General features: G+C 42.5%; 1 protein-coding gene across 13 annotated transcripts in view; it reads right to left on the bottom strand.

The window, feature by feature from the left end:
• The window catches only part of CACNA1C (calcium voltage-gated channel subunit alpha1 C), an 882,295-nt gene that overhangs the window by 361,373 nt on the left and 503,316 nt on the right, over positions 1-17,606 (bottom strand). For all 13 annotated transcript variants that reach the window (XR_007768991.1, XM_050920782.1, XM_050920762.1 and 10 more), the window contains 2 exons: positions 11,228-11,389; positions 6,076-6,263 (listed from right to left, as the gene is read on the bottom strand). Coding sequence is in view for 12 of the 13 variants with exons in the window: in XM_050920782.1 (XP_050776739.1) it covers positions 6,076-6,263; positions 11,228-11,389 (350 nt within the window). In the remaining variant the exon portion in view is untranslated. The remainder of the gene's footprint in view (positions 1-6,075; positions 6,264-11,227; positions 11,390-17,606) is intronic.

Raw genomic sequence — 17,606 nt, 5'->3', positions numbered from 1 at the left:
GAGAGAGGGAAGAGAGGGAAAAAGAGAGAAAGCATGAACTGGAATTAGCACGGGCTAAACAGAATAACACAGCCAACCCTAACAACCCTTCTCCAGTTATTGTTCCACATCCCAAGAAATTTTCCACCTACAAGGCAGGTGATGACACTGAGGCCTTCCTAGAAAATTTTGAAAGGACCTGCCATGGGTACAGCATCTCTGAAGACCAGTACATGATAGAGCTGAGGCCACTGCTCAGTGGACCCTTAGCAGAAGTGGCGGCTGAAATGCCTAAGGAGAACATGAACGATTATAAACTTTTTCAAACCAAGGGCAGAATCAGAATGGGGCTAACACCTGAGCATGCCCGTCGGAGGTTCAGAGCCCTAAGGTGGAAACCAGACGTGTCATTCACCCGACACGCCTACCACATTGGAAAAATTATAATGTCTGGATATCAGGAGCCAATGTTCAATCTCTGGACGAGATGCACCTCCTAATACAATTGGAGCAGTTCTTAGAGGGTGTTCCTGAGGAAATAGAAAAGTACATCCTAGATGGGAAGCCCAAAACTGTCACCGAGGCGGGGGAGATTGGAGCCAGATGGGTGGAAGTGGCAGAAAAGAAAAGAACTACTATCAAGGGGAGCGAATACCACAGGGGGCACACGGACAATAAACCCTATACCCGAGGACAACCCAAGACCCCACCTGCAACCCCAGGAAAGCCGCCGACTCCCTATTCTCTCACCTCACCAATCTCGAGTAACCCACCTCGGCCCAGTGACCAGTCAGCTGGGCGATGCTTCAGGCGTAATGAACTGGGACATATAAAGGCCAACTGCCCCAAGAACACCAACTGAGTGCAGTTTATTATATCTCCATCACTCCAAAGATCCCCAGGCCCAGATGCCTCTCAAATACTCTCAGAGCGACGGGAAATTTTGAGAGTGGGCGGAAAGAAGGTTATCGCGTGGAGAGACACGGGGGCACAAGTGTCAGCTATCCACCAATCCTTGGTGGACCCCAAATTCATCAACCCAAAGGCCCAAGGGACAATTTACTCCTTCATGTCACAAGCGGTAAACTTGCCTACAGCTAAACTGCCTGTCCAGTGCAAAGGCTGGTCAGGAATGTGGACTTTTGCAGTCTATAACAATTATCACATCCCCATGCTACTGGGGGAAGACTTGGCCAATCAGGTAAAGTGGGCCAAGAGGGTGGGAATGATTACATGCAGCCAAGCCAGGCAAGCTTCCAGACCCATCCCTGTTCCTGAGCCGTCCACAGGGACCCCACCTGTGTTAGCAGAGACCCAGACAGAGGTAGTGGACCCGGATCCCCTGCCAACGACTGCAACAGCCAAAGTACCTCCAGTCCCAGACCCGGACCTGGAAACGCAACCAGCACCAGAACCATTGCCAGCACTGACACCAGTGCTTGCTAACGCATCTTCAACACCAACGCCAGAGGGCGCCAGTGAGCCTGAACTGGCAGAAGCAGCAGACAACCATACCCAAGAGGCTCAGCCAGAGCCTGAAATACCACCTGGTGCACCAGCGAAGAGCGTTTCACCAGCCACGAAAACAACCCCAGCACCTACATCGCTTCCCGAAGACCCAAGCCCAAGTCCACAGTCTAAGGAAGAACTGGTGTCTACAGCCTCCAGGAAACAGTTCCAGACTGAGCAGGAAGCAGATGACAGCCTTCAGAAAGCTTGGGCAGCGGCACGGAGCACCCCACCGCCTCTCAGCTCTTCTAACCAATCCCGGTTTGTTATAGAACAAGGACTTTTATATAAGGAGACTCTTTCTGGTGGACACCGGGAAGACTGGCATCCACAAAAACAGTTGGTGGTTCCAACTAAGTACTGGGGGAAGCTCTTAAGCTTGGCCCATGATCATCGCAGTGGCCATGCTGGGGTGAACAGAACCAAAGACAGGTTGGGGTCTGGATCCACCAGGGAATTTGTGGGGAGAAAGGAGGGAAGGGGGAGAGAGAGGTTAATTTTCTCTCTCTGTGTTAGGATTACTTTCTCTCTCAGGGAGAGTCTGGGAGGGGGAAAGAGAAGGAGGGGGAAAGGTGAATTTTCCTCTCCGTTTTAAGATTCAAGGAGTTTGAATCACAGTGATCTTCCAGGATAACCCAGGGAGGGGAAGCCTGGGAGAGGCAACATTGAGGGAAAGGGTTTACTTTCCTTTGTTAAGATCCAGAGGGTCTGGGTCTTGGGGGTCCCCGGGCAAGGTTTTGGGGGGACCAGAGTGTACCAGGCACTGGAATTCCTGGTTGGTGGCAGCGCTACAGGTTCTAAACTGGTAATTGAGCTTAGAGGAATTCATGCTGGTACCCTATCTTTTGGACGCTAAGGTTCAGAATGGGGAATTATACCATAACAGTGCCAAATACCCAGCAGCTTTCTCTAAACTTTGGCTGCTCAGCACTTTTGAAAGTCAGGTAAATATTCAGGTGTCTAAATAATGGCCTAAAATTTTGACTTTTTTAAACCACTGCTGAGGCATAAGCCCTAGAAATTGTCTGCACTTTTCTTGACATACAAGTTAAAATAAAAAACAAAACACATTTCTCTCCATTGTTCTCCAGAGAAAGTGGGTGAGAGGGAACCTATTATACTGGAAAAACACCAATCTCTATTTAAAGTTGAAGCTATATTTCCAATTAAATCAAATTTTGATTCCCAACCCCCAAATTTGACACAGCGGCTCTTTTAAATAGCCTTAGTGCCATGTGTCACCTACTTGACCGCAGAGTAGCCACCAACAGGCTAACTCTAAGCAGGGGAAGAATAGTCTTGTGGTTAACGCAGAGACCTGGGAGCTGAGAGATTTGAGTTATGATCCAGGCTCTACTACAGACCCAGCAACTCATAGAATTGGTTCCCAAAACCTATCCATATCCTATACCACTTTGTAAAATACTTCACCCATTCCAGAGGGTTGGAAATTTTGGAACTCTGTTAACTCTTTACTATTCAGAATGTTAAGTCTCCATGTTGCTGTAAGTATCTTAAAGCCAGTATACCTTTGCTCTTTGGTTCTATTGCATAAACCCGTGCATGTTGTTTAAGACATCTGCTAACACAGTTGAAATGTCAATGTTTATAGGATTTCAACATGCCAACGATTATAGCTATAACACTTGTCATAGATGTGTACCATAGTCACCCTTAAAAGTTAGCATTTGCTAAACAAATAGCACTCTTCTAAGTAGAGTGAAATAACCATGGCATCTCAGATACTACTGTATGGCAACTGACAAAAACAGACTTCTTAATGGTGGCCAATGTATCTATACAACATGACAAAGTCAAAGGATGGTGTGGCTACAAGGGCACAGCTAAGATTCTTTAGATCATCTTAACCCTAAATATCCATCATTTCTGGTGTTTTTTCTAAAGTGCAACCTGAACTTTGCATTACCTGGCTTTCAGAAGCTGATGGTGTGAAGTTTTTTAGTTAGAGATTTTTCCTTTTTGTTATTGATACTATATTTACAACCTTAATTTCAGCTTGTGAGGGAGCAGAGAAACGGCCATCTCGCACAGAAGGGGTTAAAGAAAACCTTTGGATTCAGCTAGCCCAGCTCCACTATACCTGTGGCCCATGCCAGACCTGAAGTGGGGAGGAGGGAAGAAAAGAAGGGAGCCAGGCTCAGCTGGGGGCTGACTGGCAAGGAAGAAGGAGCTCTCTGCCCGCCTGAAGGGACAGATCAGGCAGCTGCTTGAGGCAAGTAAGGGCTCTCTGCCAAGGGGAGGCTGCAAATAAGCCCCAGTGCTCGGGGCAACTGGAATAGTGGGGCCATGCCCCAAACTGAAGAGACTGGTAGGAAGTAGCCCAGGGAAATGTGGCTTAACTCCCTGCTGGAATGAGAGACTCCATCACCCCTGTTTAGGGGTTGATCTACACAGGGCCCTGGGATGGGACCCAGTAGAGAGGAAGGGTCTGGGTCCCTCTACTACGGCCTTGGGCCTTACAGACTGAAAGACCAGTGATCTAGCCACTAGGCTGCCCGGCCACAGAAGACCCTGTCACCGAGCTGAATTGAGATTTTTTGTCTGTGAATAATTTAGAACTGAGAACAAGAACATTTTTTTTCCTTCCAAAGCAAGTGTTCTATATATCCACACCCCGAGGACTAAGAGCTCCAGAGTTGTCCTGAAGAACTAATACCCAACAATTTGTTATAATTTGAGGCCTTGATATACTATACTGTATGAAAGGAAAAAATAATTTCAGAAAGTAGCTCAAACCAAACCAAAACCCAACAGCCAAAAGCTAGATTGCTGTAGGGAATCCATGAAAAATGAAGCAATCTGTAGCAGTCACGGTAGAAGAGCATTTATCGGTGGCTACATGCTTTTGGCTCCTAATAGTAGGTGAATAAGAACTGATGACTGCATCCTGCGTGTTTCATACCCTATCATGTGAATGATACAGGGACCCAAGAGTGCAGAGACTCGGGGATGGTCTATTGTAAAACCTACCATTAGAGAAAATAATGATAATTTGGCAGATTCATTTCATATGAATAAACAGTGCACAACGCCACAAGTGCATCACTATTTATTATTGATTGTCTTCTTCACCTTGCTTTGGATTCTCTTAACTGAATGGCCTGTGAGTGTCCCTCAAATACACAGAGATACAGCTCTCAGATACTACAGTGATGGATACTATTGAAATATGACAGACAGATATACTCTTTGTATCAAATATCAAGAAATTTTGCCTGGTTTCTTTTCTGGTTTTAGTTTTTTCGTCACTGTTTTTGTTAATGTATATTCTTGTTTCAAGTAAATCTAATTTTCATTTTGCAAGACCTAGATTGTTCTCAAATATTTTCATCTCTGTCTCTTATCTTATTTACCCGGGGGGAACTGGCATTACAAAGTGAATCTACATTTAAAAGGGTAGAAAGACCATCATTATCTGTGTGAGTCCCATCCGTGTGCAATGGACTCTAAATCTTCAAAGAGAAATATTTTAAACTCTAACCCAGTGGCAGTAGTTTCGGGATCAAGTTTAAAGGGAGATGGGGGTGTTGATTAACAGCACAAGCTTGCCCCAATCCAGATCTTTTCCCCATTTTCCTTAGAATATCTTGTGTTAATTCTACCATGCACTGAGCCTCAGGTTCTATCTATACAGAAATTCCTATCATACTAGGGCAACCAGATGTAATGTGGAAGTCTCTAAACACAGTTATAATCCAGACTCTAAAGTAGTCACGATTAAATCATGTTTTAAGCATGTTCCTGGACCATGCTGCAACCCTGCAGAAGTCCAAGGCAGTAGCATAGTTCAGAAGCCCAGGTAGGTCCAGTTTACAATGAAAGATCAATCCTTATTTTAACTCTTGTCGGACTACCATGCTGTTACCGGGTCCCCAATCATAACAGGAATTACAGCATGGGACCTAAAAAAGCTGAAGGAAGCTGAATGCAAGTCTCCAAGTTAGGAGTAGGATGAGGATGACAAGTTAATTTTAAGGTTAACATCAAGATTAAACATAGAATTTAGGTCATGATTAAGATAAATGTGCAGGTCATTATCTAGATCAACATCAGAATTAGGATCAGGATAAGAATTAGGGTCAGGATGAGGTTCATAATTAGGATTAGAGTGCGGATCTAGAAGGATTTTCTGAACTTCCTTATGAAATCCATGGAGCTCTTCATTCTAGTGCCTTTGTTAACAGAACATGGTTATCTTTGCTCATTAGAAATATTGCTGCATTAGTAATTTGGATTTGTGAGAGACAGTTCACACATCGGGAGGGTCACTTAGTGACACCCCGCTGAACAAAGGTACATTGCAGATTCTCAAACAAAATGCCATCTGCCATCTCTTAACATTTTAATATAATAGAAAGTTCACATTTAAATTAAAAAAAAAATGACAGCTAACAGCTTCCATGTCATCCCACTGACACATTAAATTAATTAAAGCCATTTATTATTAACCCTCCCACTACCACACATAACCAGTGAGCAAAATAGAGACCAAGCCAGAGCCCCATATTCTCAGCATGGCAGGACAGGACTATTGGTCCCAGGGATTGGTCATTTTCGGATACGTACCCAGTACAGTACATCTGTCCAGCCCTCCATAGTGATGCACTGAAACACAGTTAACATGGCAAAGGCAAAGTTGTCGAAATTGGTAATGCCATGTTTGGGCCCCTCCCATCCTGGTTTGCACTCAGTGCCATTCTGACACTGCCGTCCATGCGCTGATTGAGGGGCACAAGGAGAGGGGTCCTCTTCCGCTGGTGTATCATAAATGGTGGGAAAACAAAAATGAGAGAATTATTAAGTACTGCCTGAGTCACTGGAAAGGCAAAAGAAGGATACTTGCTTTTTAGACCAGACTTTTGCAGTGCATTTGACACATTATTTGAAGACACCAACAAAAATTGTATTGGTTTTAACCAGGTGCCAGTGCATTTTTTGGTTTAGCTTTTTTATTTTGCAGAGGATAGACAAGCTACCAATTATGACCATCAAAATTGTCATTTACATTTTTCAATACACATCCTTCCACAAACAAGAATCAGTGCACTCCTACATAAGGAGATGTTAGGTTATGCCTATTACATTTCTTGGTGTGCGCACTGCAACTGTGATTTTCCATTTCCATATTCACGGGCAGTCTGGGTTAATTTAAGGTCACTTATGCCCCCTAGCACTGAACTGACTGAAGCTCTCTTCCTGTTGAGCACCTTACCTCTAAAGGAGCCAAACTTCAGGCTTCAGTGCTATGGAGCTGCCAAGGGATGCTGGACTAATGTTAAACTGCTGTGATGCATTTCTGGAGCTTAGAAGCTTTGTGGAATGTTATCCACAGGTCCTGTGGTGCTCAGAAGCTCTGCAGGATCGTAACTTCTGATAAACCACCTGCCTATTCTATATAAGTTTGGAGTTTCTCCCAATTTGTAAAATTAAGGAACCAAGCTACATGTCTGTTCCAACTCTCTCATGCATTAAAAAAGCTCATGAAAAACATTTTAATACATACAGATAAACACAAATACTAATATTGGGATCCTAGTAATATGTAATAAGAGTGATTGATCAGTAAGAGTACAGTCCTGCTGTCCTTATACAGGCAAAGCTACCATTGAAAGCAGTGGGAGATAAGGCCCTATATTTAAAATAGATATGTGAGGGTTTATTTTGTTTGTTTCTATCTATTTTGTTTGTTCCTACTATCTATCTCATGAGACAGCTTGTTCTTGTGAGATTTCCAAAAGTTCTGGTAGTGTTTACACCAAAGTACATCAGGAGTAGCAAGATCAGAATCAGGTGCTTCTTCAGTAGTTACCATAGACAAAGATAATATATATATTAACAGAGTGTAAAAATCCATGGCAGGTCATTACAGTTCTAGTACATTTTCCAGCAATTGAAATTTACTGATCTTATAAGAAGGTAGAAACTAGAGAACTCCTGTGGCAATTTCTCTCTGTATGATAATTCCTTGCTATATGCTCGTGACTGAGACAGAGTCATTAGTACCCAGCATCTCACAGTGATTACTGGTGCTCAGGTCAAATAAATCAAATGATAAACAGCAGATGAGTAGATGCGTGACTGACAATCTACTGGATTTTCTTAGGAGGCATTTCCTGATGGATTTCATGTGCAGGATTCCTCCCATGAATTCATTTTTACTTTCAGAGTAGCTGCCTTTCTAACCACAGCCACATCCTGAGAGAGAAAAAGGAAGTGCTGATCATAGATTAGAAACTCCTCTGCCATGATAGTAGTTATTAAAGTTTACAGTATTGTATATTTGGGGACTGAAGTCCTTATAGAATAGCTGAGTTGTTCAACTCTATGTTTCTGACTCAAATACAACTCAGTCTGTTGGTGAGAAAGTCATTACTGTCTTATTGCTTTTGTCCATGGGAAATGAACTGGAGGTCTCAGCCCAGCTGCAAATGGCAAACATTCATATGAAATAGCACCGCCACGCTCAGCAGGAATTGACAACTCTGCCGGAAGTCTCAACAGAAAGGCCAATGACTGGATGGGCTGTGGAGATTGAGCTAAACTCTCACCCTTATAGCTGGTTTCTCCATATCAAAGTTGAATCCTGTTTAAGGGGCAGAGTAGAAGGAGTTTCCATTTTTGATCTCCATATCGTACGTATTTTGTGAAGAGAGAGAGAACTCCTATCTCTAGTGCTGGCACTCTGGCACCTTTCAACAGTGCTAAATTCATTTAAATGTTCTAATTCAGTTAAACTTATATTATGTTGGGAAAGCCTCACTTTGAAAATATTTGTATGTAGGCTGCAGTTCCTTTCCTCTCACTTGTGTATCTGTGCAGAGAGTGCCTTTAATATTGCTGCTTGGTCACACCCTTGCAACTTGGTCCTCTGGAGGCAATCAGCCTGCTCTCTCTCTGTCCTCCACAAGCAGAATGCCTCCAGCAATTGCTGTTGGTGCAGTGCTCCTCCACGCACACTCTAACAGGACCAAGCCAGTGACGGTGAAGCCCATAAAGATGCCCTAACAAGCATAGCTTCTGCTTCCTTCACTCACAGGTCCACAAGGACTCTGAAGGATGAGGACTTAGAGAAGAGATAAGGCTTAAAGAGATGACCAAGGAAACAACCCAATTCTGGTGATGAATCAACTGGGAAAACAGAGGAGGAGGAAGGACCTGGCTCGCATAAGGAAAATACAAAGGGATGTTTCTGTTCAGTCATTCCTTCATCTGCATTTGTTTTCCTTTGGCTGTATTTCTAATGACATGGTATGTTGATGGACAAATATCCCTCTGTGGAACTGTTTAAAGGCATCTGTAGTTTTTTCCAATACAGTAAACAGAAAAAATGTGCAAACTGCCTTAAATATCAAGGGCCAAACGTTCTCCTCTTTGGGGACAGAACTAGAGCTGGGCAAAATTTTTGGCCTGCAAGTTTTTTCCAGTAAAAAATGCAGATTCGGCAATACTGAAACTTTTCATAAATTTAGTCAGAATGCTTTGGTCAAAAAAAACCCTAAAAAAAATTTCTGAAAAAAATCAACATATTTCCTATCAACATTCCTGAAATGAGATGCTTCAATGAAATGACTTGCTGTTTTGAAATTTCCTTTAGTTTAATTTTAATTTTTATTAAAAGCTCAAAATCAAAATGAAGCTTTTGGTTGACCCTTTTTTTTTTTTTTTTTTTTTACTTTTTGATTTGTAAAAGTTCTTTGAAAAAAATTGGTTTTGGTTTGACCCAAAACTAATTTTAAAAATAATTTTAAATGTGCCACCAAACAAAAAAATCCATTGTTTTCACAGCCATAGGCAGAAGCCCACAGACACATCTGCAGAATGGGCACTTCATACTTCCCTAATGCAGCCTCACAGGCATGGCCTACATCGGGAAAACGCATTGTGTCAGAAAACATGTTCACTAAAACATTTTAACTATAAAGGTGTTAACTATCATTTTGCCCTCAGTGTGGACAAAGACAGTCGTGTTTAAAAATGTGTTAGTTGGTGATGGTTGGCTCTAGATCTTTCTAAACCTGGAAAATCCCATTAAAACAATTGCAAAAATCAGAGTGTAGGAAACTCAAGCTTCTGCTTAGCTCAGCAGTGAGGGGTGCTATATAAATGTGTAAATTAGACAAATACTGTAGCAGACTGTTCTTTTTGGCTCTAAAACTGTCTATAGGGCCACTCACACCAGCATCACACAAACACACACACATCAATTATGAAATTCCCAAAACAGCAAGAAGGAAATTGTGAAACTGACTAAACCCAGTGCAGCATCTTGGAGCAAAACCCTAGAGTTTTGCTTTCTTCTAGCAGGTAAATCAGCAACATCCAAGTACCTCCCTGCACTATCAGGGCCAAATTAATCGTTGCGCTACACCTTGTATTGTCATATATATACACCAGTGCACAGATACTGCCAGCTGGATGTTCGAACACTACCAGATCATAATAGTGGCATTTGACACCCTCTCTATAATAAAAACTGGTAATTTATTCGTATCCTTTGTTAACTGGTGAAAAGATAGAAAACAAAGGGTAGGAATAAATGGTCAGTTTTCAGAATGGAGAGAGGTAAATAGTGGTTTCCCCCTGTGGTCTGTACTGGGACCAGTCCTATTAAACATATTCATAAATGATCTTTAAAAATGGGTAAGCAGTGAGGTGGCAAAATTTACAGATTTACAAAACTACTCAAGATAGTTAAGTCCCAAGCAGACTGCGAAGAGCTACAAAAGGATCTCAAGAAAACTGGGTGACTGGGCAACAAAATGGCAGATGAAATTCAGTGTTGATAAATGTAAAGAAATGCACATTGGAAAACCTAATCCCAACTATACATATAAAATGATGGAGTCTAAATTAGCTGTTACCACTCAAGAAAGAGATCTTGGAGTCATTGTGGATAGTTCTCTGAAAACATCCACTCAATGTGCAGCGGCAGTCAAAAAAGTGAACAGAATGTTGGAAATCATTAAAAAAGCGATAGATAATAGGATAAATCCATGGTACGCCCACATCCCAAATACTGCATGCAGATATGGTCACCCCATCTCAAAAAAGACATATTGGAATTGGAAAAGGTTCAGAAAAGAGCAACAAAAAATGATTAGAGGTATGGAATGGCTGCCATATGAGGAGAGATGGGACTTTTCAGCTTGGAAAAGAGATGCCTAATGGGGGATATGATAGAGGTCTATAAAATCGTGACTGGTATGGAGAAAGTGTTATTTACTCCTTCTCATAACACAAGAACTAGGGGGTCACCAAATGAAATCAAGAGGCATCAGGTTTAAAACAAACAAAAGGAAGTATTTCTTCACACAACGCACAGTCATCCCATGGAAATCATTGCCAGAGGATGTTGTGAAGGCCAAGACCATGACAGGGTTCAAAAAAGAAGTAGATAAATTCATGGAGGATAGTTCTGCCAATGGCTATTAGCCAGGAGGGGCAGGAATGGTGTCCCTAGCCTCTGATTGCCAGAAGCTGGGAATGGGCGAGAAGGGATTGATCACTTGATGATTACTCATTCTGTTTATTCCCTCTGGGGCTCCTTGCATTGGCCACTGTCGTAAGACAGGGTACTGGGGCAGATGGACCTTTGGTCTGACCCAGTATGGCCATTCTTCAGTTCTTATGTTTTTTGCACTGGGGTAAATGTTACACAAGGTGCAGGGCAACAGTGAATTGAGCCTCCACCCCCCGCCCCATGTAACACATCTCTTACCTAGTAATCCACCTTGCAGGAAGTAGCAGGTCTTGTGCATCTTCCCCATGAATAGCTCCAGTCCAATGATGGCATAGATAATTATGACAAACAGCACCAGCAGTGCAATGTGCAGCAAGGGGACCATAGCCTTGATAATGGAATTTAAAACCACTTGGAGACCTGAAGAGAGGGAAGAAGGCAACACTATCAATAAGAGAAGAAGCCAAAGCTAATACAGCCATCGAGGACCGTAAACTGCAGATAAATGCTTCATTTTTATTGGGCATACAAAACCAATCCCTCTCCCCCAGCATTTGATAAACTGATAATAGTGACTTACGTTTATACATCATCTTTCATCCAGAGGGAGCCCAGAGTATTCTGCAAACTTACCACAGCAAATCTGACTTACAAAGTAAACTACTGAAGGGATTGCTTCACCTAACACTGAATGCTACCACCTCTGGGATGGAACACAGCAACTGTTTCTGCAGATTCCCAAAAATCAGTTATAAGGTGTTCCTCAGGGGATACAAGTGAGAAAAAAGGGGTAAAAAGAACAAGAGAAACAAATCCAGAACTCAGCCAAAAGAAGAGCAGCAGTGGGTAACACCAATGAGCCAGATGCCCGGAACTGGCAGAGCAGTTCTTGGAGTGTAGAGAAGGAAGGTAGCATCAAGGCTCCTTTCTGCTCCCCAATTCTTGGCCTGATTGGGGGTCAAACCAATCTCTGGCACAATTTAAAGCAAGCTAAGGACCACCCTAGATTACATTGACTAGAATGATCCTCTAAAGCCTGCTCTGCTGGCTGAAGATTGCCAAAGCACCCTGCACTTCATCTTTGTCCCGTCCTTTCAGCCTGACAAGGAATGCTCTCTACTCCTATTGGGTGAGACAGAACTTGGTGCTGGTTTTATGTCACCTGGGCCTTCCCTCTACAACAGGGAATCCCCCAGATGCTCTGTCAGGGTAACTCTATGTCCTCTTTGCCAACAGAGATGAAAGGTGAGAACATATTTTTTACAGAGGGAAGAAGACTGATACTGTACTTAAGGCATAGGTCTGGGCATAGGAGCTGACTCCGTGGGTGCTCCAGGAAAAAAATTAGTGGTTGCTTAGCACCCACTGGCAGCTAAACTTTCCCTCTTCCCCCAGTGCCTCCTGCCTGCCGGTGGCTTCGCTGATCAAGTCCTCTGCCTCCCTCTCAGCGCCTCTTGTCCACCTCTGGAAGGGGTCTGGGGCTGAGTCGGGGTTAAATACTTCCTGGGACAATTGGAAGCCAGCGCCTGTGGGTCTGAGAACTAAGAAATCTGGGTTCAGGGTTCTGGCTCTGTCACAGAGTGTGACGGTGGGAAGTCACTTATGGGCTGATTTGCAGAGCGTGCTGAGCATCCATAACTCCATTCGAAACTGATGGGACCTGAAAGTTCTCAGCACCTTGGACTTCTCTGTGCCTCAGTTCCCCCACTTCTAAAACACAAATAATAATATCTACATCACAGGAATGCTGTAAGGTTACTGGAAATTCACTAACGTTTACAAAGTTACAAATCCTCATTTGGATGGTGAAAATACAATAAATAGCACAACATTATTATGCTATTAATGTTGGGAGTGCGGAGAGGGTTCCCTATGGACATCTTAAGTATCTACTATCCTTCAGCTGAGAAACAGCCAGTTCACAATTATAAGCTCCTTAGGGTTTGCAATAACTGTTAGCCTTGAATTAATCCATTCATGTCTCCTACAAATTCTGTCATCTTATCAAATAAGTTGATATTAGCTGTGATTTCTGAAACATGTGATTCGAGTTGTAAATGTCTGCTGTACACCTACCAAGTTGCAATAACCACTAACTTTTCAAATCTATTGTCTGAGATCTAGACATTTTTGTTTTTACTACTGTTTTAACAACTAATTTAAATGCATTCTAATGATGATAATACATTTCTCAATAAGCATTTGCACACTTATGTGCAAACCACTTGTCACTGACAGAGCAGACTGAGTCTTCTAATTTGCTCACCTGATCGTCCCAGCGTCCAGTAAGAATGACCAGAGAAGATGTCAATAGTCAGGCTAATTGGATCATAGAATCAAAGACTTTAAGGTCAGAAAGGACCATTATTGATCATCTAGTCTGACCTCCATCACAACGCAGGTCACAGAATCTCACCCATCCACTCCTGTAACAAACCTATGTCTGAGCCATTGAAGCCCTCAAATGATGGTTTAAAGACCTCAAGGTGCAGAGAATCTTCCAGCAAGTGACCCATGCCCCATGCTGCAGAGAAAGGTGAAAAAACCCCAGGGCCTTTGCCAATCTGCCCTGGCGGAAAATTCCTTCCTGACCCTAAATATGGCAATCAGCTAAACCCTAGGCATGTGGGCAAGACTCACCAGCCAAATACCCAGTTCATTCACTTGCAGTAACTTGAGTCAGCTGTCAATATCACTATATTGATACCATTTTCAGAGAGCACTTCTTGAGTGGTTATAGTCACTTGGTTTACAGTTTTATGATTCACACCCTCTCCTAAGGTGTACTGTATTCCGCATGGAACACCCTGCTTCTCATATAGTAATCCGTAAATGAAATACAATATTGATGTTATCAGATGTTCACCTCACACTAGAGAAGGATGTCCTGCCAGCTCAGCTGTGGCATTCCCACTGCGGATTAGCTATGGATGGGTAGCCATGCTCAGGAGGAAAATATGGCTATGGCCACCTAAAAGATCAGTTATTTTCTGAGCCAGTCAGAGATGATTTTCCTTTCTCTGATTGCTCATTTTGTTCTAGTCTGAATTACCTGCACATACAGAAAATTAACTGTAGTCCATGTCAGAAAATGGTGCTAATTTATTCCAGACAAAAATTCCATCCCAAATGCTTTTAGGAGTCTCACAGTAAAATAAAAACCACTTTCCCACTCCACAATCACTCCACGGGAAATGGCAGACAGAGGTCTGAACCAAACCCTGAATTTGTCTAATTCCAACAACTTTAAGAAACTTCAGATTTGGATCCAAAATTTGTGGGTTTACAATATCCTACAAGTAAACAAAGGAAGTTCTTAATTGTCAATGATTTTAAAGGCCTCACCAATCCTAAATGTAGTCTAGACTTGAAGGTCAAGTATTCTAAGACCCTAGTTTCATACTATTAGTCATTAATTATTATTTTTATTAATTTATTTAACATTCATATGAGGATTTCCCCAAAGCATTTGAGAGGGTATTAAAGATAACCACGATGATGCATAAAAAGTGCTGTCTTTTTAAACATATAAAAAGCCACTCCATTAAAGTGCTCAAGTGTACTGCAGATATACACGGTAGACAGTGTCAGTTAAAACCATTGCATCCTTTGTTAAAGTAGTGGTTGTAAAAAATCAAAAGCTTTCAGCAGAAACAGGAGATAGTAAAGGAGTTCAGACAGCCTGGGAGAACTGGTACCACCAAGAGTTTTATATCGGCGTCTACTAGGTTAATTAGAAAAAGCTTCTCTACGATAATAAACCAACTTTGAAGAAAAGAAGAGAAAAGCTATTGAATAATGTTATCATGAATTAATGCAGGTGCTTTGCAGTATTCCATTAGGACAAACTGTTTTCAAATCCAAATGATTCCATTAATTAGCAAATTGTACACACATTACTGTTAAAGTATTCACAGAGGTTCTAAAAGTTGAAAACTGCTAACAACGTAGCAACTTTAGAGGTGTCAGCTCCAAAAAAAAAATTGCCAAAAGCTACTTGCAGGAGAAAAAAAAAATCACACACAACATTTATCACTATGTGTCCAGCATTGCTGACAAGTTATCATCACAGTATAATTTTTCTGAGCTCCTGCAGCCCTGCAACACAAACAGATCTCTTTGACTCACAAGGGGTGTCTGAGGACCCAGTTGTGGAGTTGCAGAGGAAAGAGAGAGGGATAGCAGACAAAGAAGAACAGGAGTAGTCGAGAGATGAGAGCAGAACAACAGTACAAAGAGATTGTCTTTAAAAAAAAAGAAAAGCATCATCAAAATGGTCTCAGTCATAAAGTGGCCAAACCCTGAGCTCTGTGTTGGCCCTGAATAGGAGGGCTGGCCACCGGTTAGATGAGTCTGTGCATCAGGGGAAACTGGGGCAAAGTTTCCACCCCAGGCCAGAGTCTATGACAGCCAGAGGAGCCCCTGCAAACCCCTGGAAGAGAAGAGGATGGGAGAAATCACATCTGAAGTGTTCCTCTGCCCCAAGCTCCACCTGTTCCCAGTTTCCCCATGCTGCCATGCATGGAGCTAACCCAAACTAGGGACTCACAACGTGCAGGGAAGTGAACCCACTCCACCACTCTGTGTTCCATCCAGTCCCCACTCTCCTGTACAGCAAACTATTTGAGTTATAGTTTCCCCCTGCAGACATGGAGAAGGTGCCAGGATATTCCACTAACAGAGAAAATGGATAGTATTTACTCATAAATACATTCTAAAATTAAACTGGAATGGTTTGTTATCTGGCAAGATCAAACTCCAGATTCTAGATTTAAAAAAGATGATACCATCAACTGCCCCACTACAGCAGAGTGGAGAGCTGCATCTTTACACTCATAGGTGCTGGAACTAGGGATGCTGGAGGTGCTGCCATGCCCTCTGGCTTGAAGTAGTAATAACAACTCAAACACATGGTTTCTGCCCTCAGCACCCCCACTATAAAAACTGTTCCAGCACCACTGCTTACGTGGCTTTATAGAGGTTAGTGATGCCATTCACTAATGCAGGAGAAACAGAGCCCTGACCTTAGGTCTGAATATGAAATGATGTTCAAATGTTTGTTGTTTTTCAATATATTTATTTATATGTGGAAACCATCACAATGTGCTACACACTCTTGCACGTTCATGAAGGGACGGTACTTGCCCTGAAAAGCTCTCAGGGATGGATAGATAGACAGGTGGATAGAGGCTAGGGAAGGGGAATCACAAAAATAGATTATTTGTAATTTTTCAGCCTACTCTTTTATTCTGGTAATAATTTAAGCTCTTAAACACCATTTAGTGTTTATTTCCAAAGCACTTCAGTTTACCTTTAACAAACTAGTGTGGCTGCATGCTGTTGCCTGAAAATGACTCCATAAATGTTTCAGCAAGCAAAACATGTTAGCTGCATTCTCTGGGCTTCCAGACTACAGGATTTATTTACACTAATAAAATGTTAAAAATATTTATTATATAGGAACATCATACTTCTTTTTTTGCCAGATCAAGGTCCCTATGACCTTCTAGAGGAAAGCAAAGAAGCAAGATTTAGGGTACCAAAAAAACCCTGTGCCTGTGGGAGGGATGGAGTGGAGTCAATACAGCGTGGTCTCCTTTCAAAACTATGGACAGTCCTCTGTGGATATAGGATGCCAGAGCTGTGGTGGAAGGGGTGGATTCAAGGAACAGTTGCATGGTACTGTATATTCCCCTCAGGACTATGGGATCGATTCTGTGCCTAAACAGTTAAGGACATTCTTAATTTTAAGCATGTGAGTAATTCCACTGAAGGCAATGGAGCTACTGACATGCTAAAAGTTAAACATGTGCTTATGTGCTTTTTTGCACCTTGGGCAGAATGCTCAGCACCTTGCAGGACTGATCCCTACCTAGATTTCTGACTGGAAATCTGCACAGAAGCTAAGGCAGAATTATCTCACATAGCCTACGTCCACGCTACAGCTTTAAATCGATATTAGTAAAATCGATTTTATAAAACAGGTTTTATAAAATCGATTTTACACGTCCACACTAGGGCACATTACTTTGGTGGTGTGCGTCCATGGTTCCAGGGTACCATTGATTTCCGGAGTGGTGCACTCTGGGTAGCTCAGTAAAAGAATAAAGGACCAATAACTTCGATATCCGTCCACACTAACCCTAAATCGATTTAGTAATATCGATTTTAGGGTTACTCCATTCGTTTAGCTGGAGTACAGAAATCGATTTTAAGACCCCTTAAAATCGATTTTAAGTGCCTTGTAGTGTGGACGGTTACAGCGTTAAATCGATTTAACGCTGTTTAAATCGATTTAACGCTGTAGTGTGGACCTGGCCATAGAGTCAACCTCCCTGGCTTTTACTGCACTGCCGTAGGGTGTAGAGGAGCACTTTGTGGAAGCACGTCTCCTGAAGACCTGCACTGTCAGGAGAGGGGGAGTCTGGGTCCTCTGTTCATCTCCTGCAGGAGCAGACAAGATGGCTCAAAAGAGAACACTGGAGCCAACCATTAAAAAACCCTTGGTACTGCTGCTCTGTGAAACATATCCAGGGAAACTAGTAGAATGCTGGTCTCAGAGAAAGCCACTGGGCCTTTTAAAGAGGAGCTCTCTTTGGCAATTTCACCTACCTTTTGGACCAAGCCTGGTTTACTG

This window comes from Gopherus flavomarginatus, chromosome 1, assembly GCF_025201925.1.
Source record: "Gopherus flavomarginatus isolate rGopFla2 chromosome 1, rGopFla2.mat.asm, whole genome shotgun sequence".
NCBI lineage: Eukaryota > Metazoa > Chordata > Testudines > Testudinidae > Gopherus > Gopherus flavomarginatus.
The sequence above is the reverse complement of the archived record's forward strand: the minus strand, read 5'-3'. Positions and strand labels throughout refer to the sequence as shown.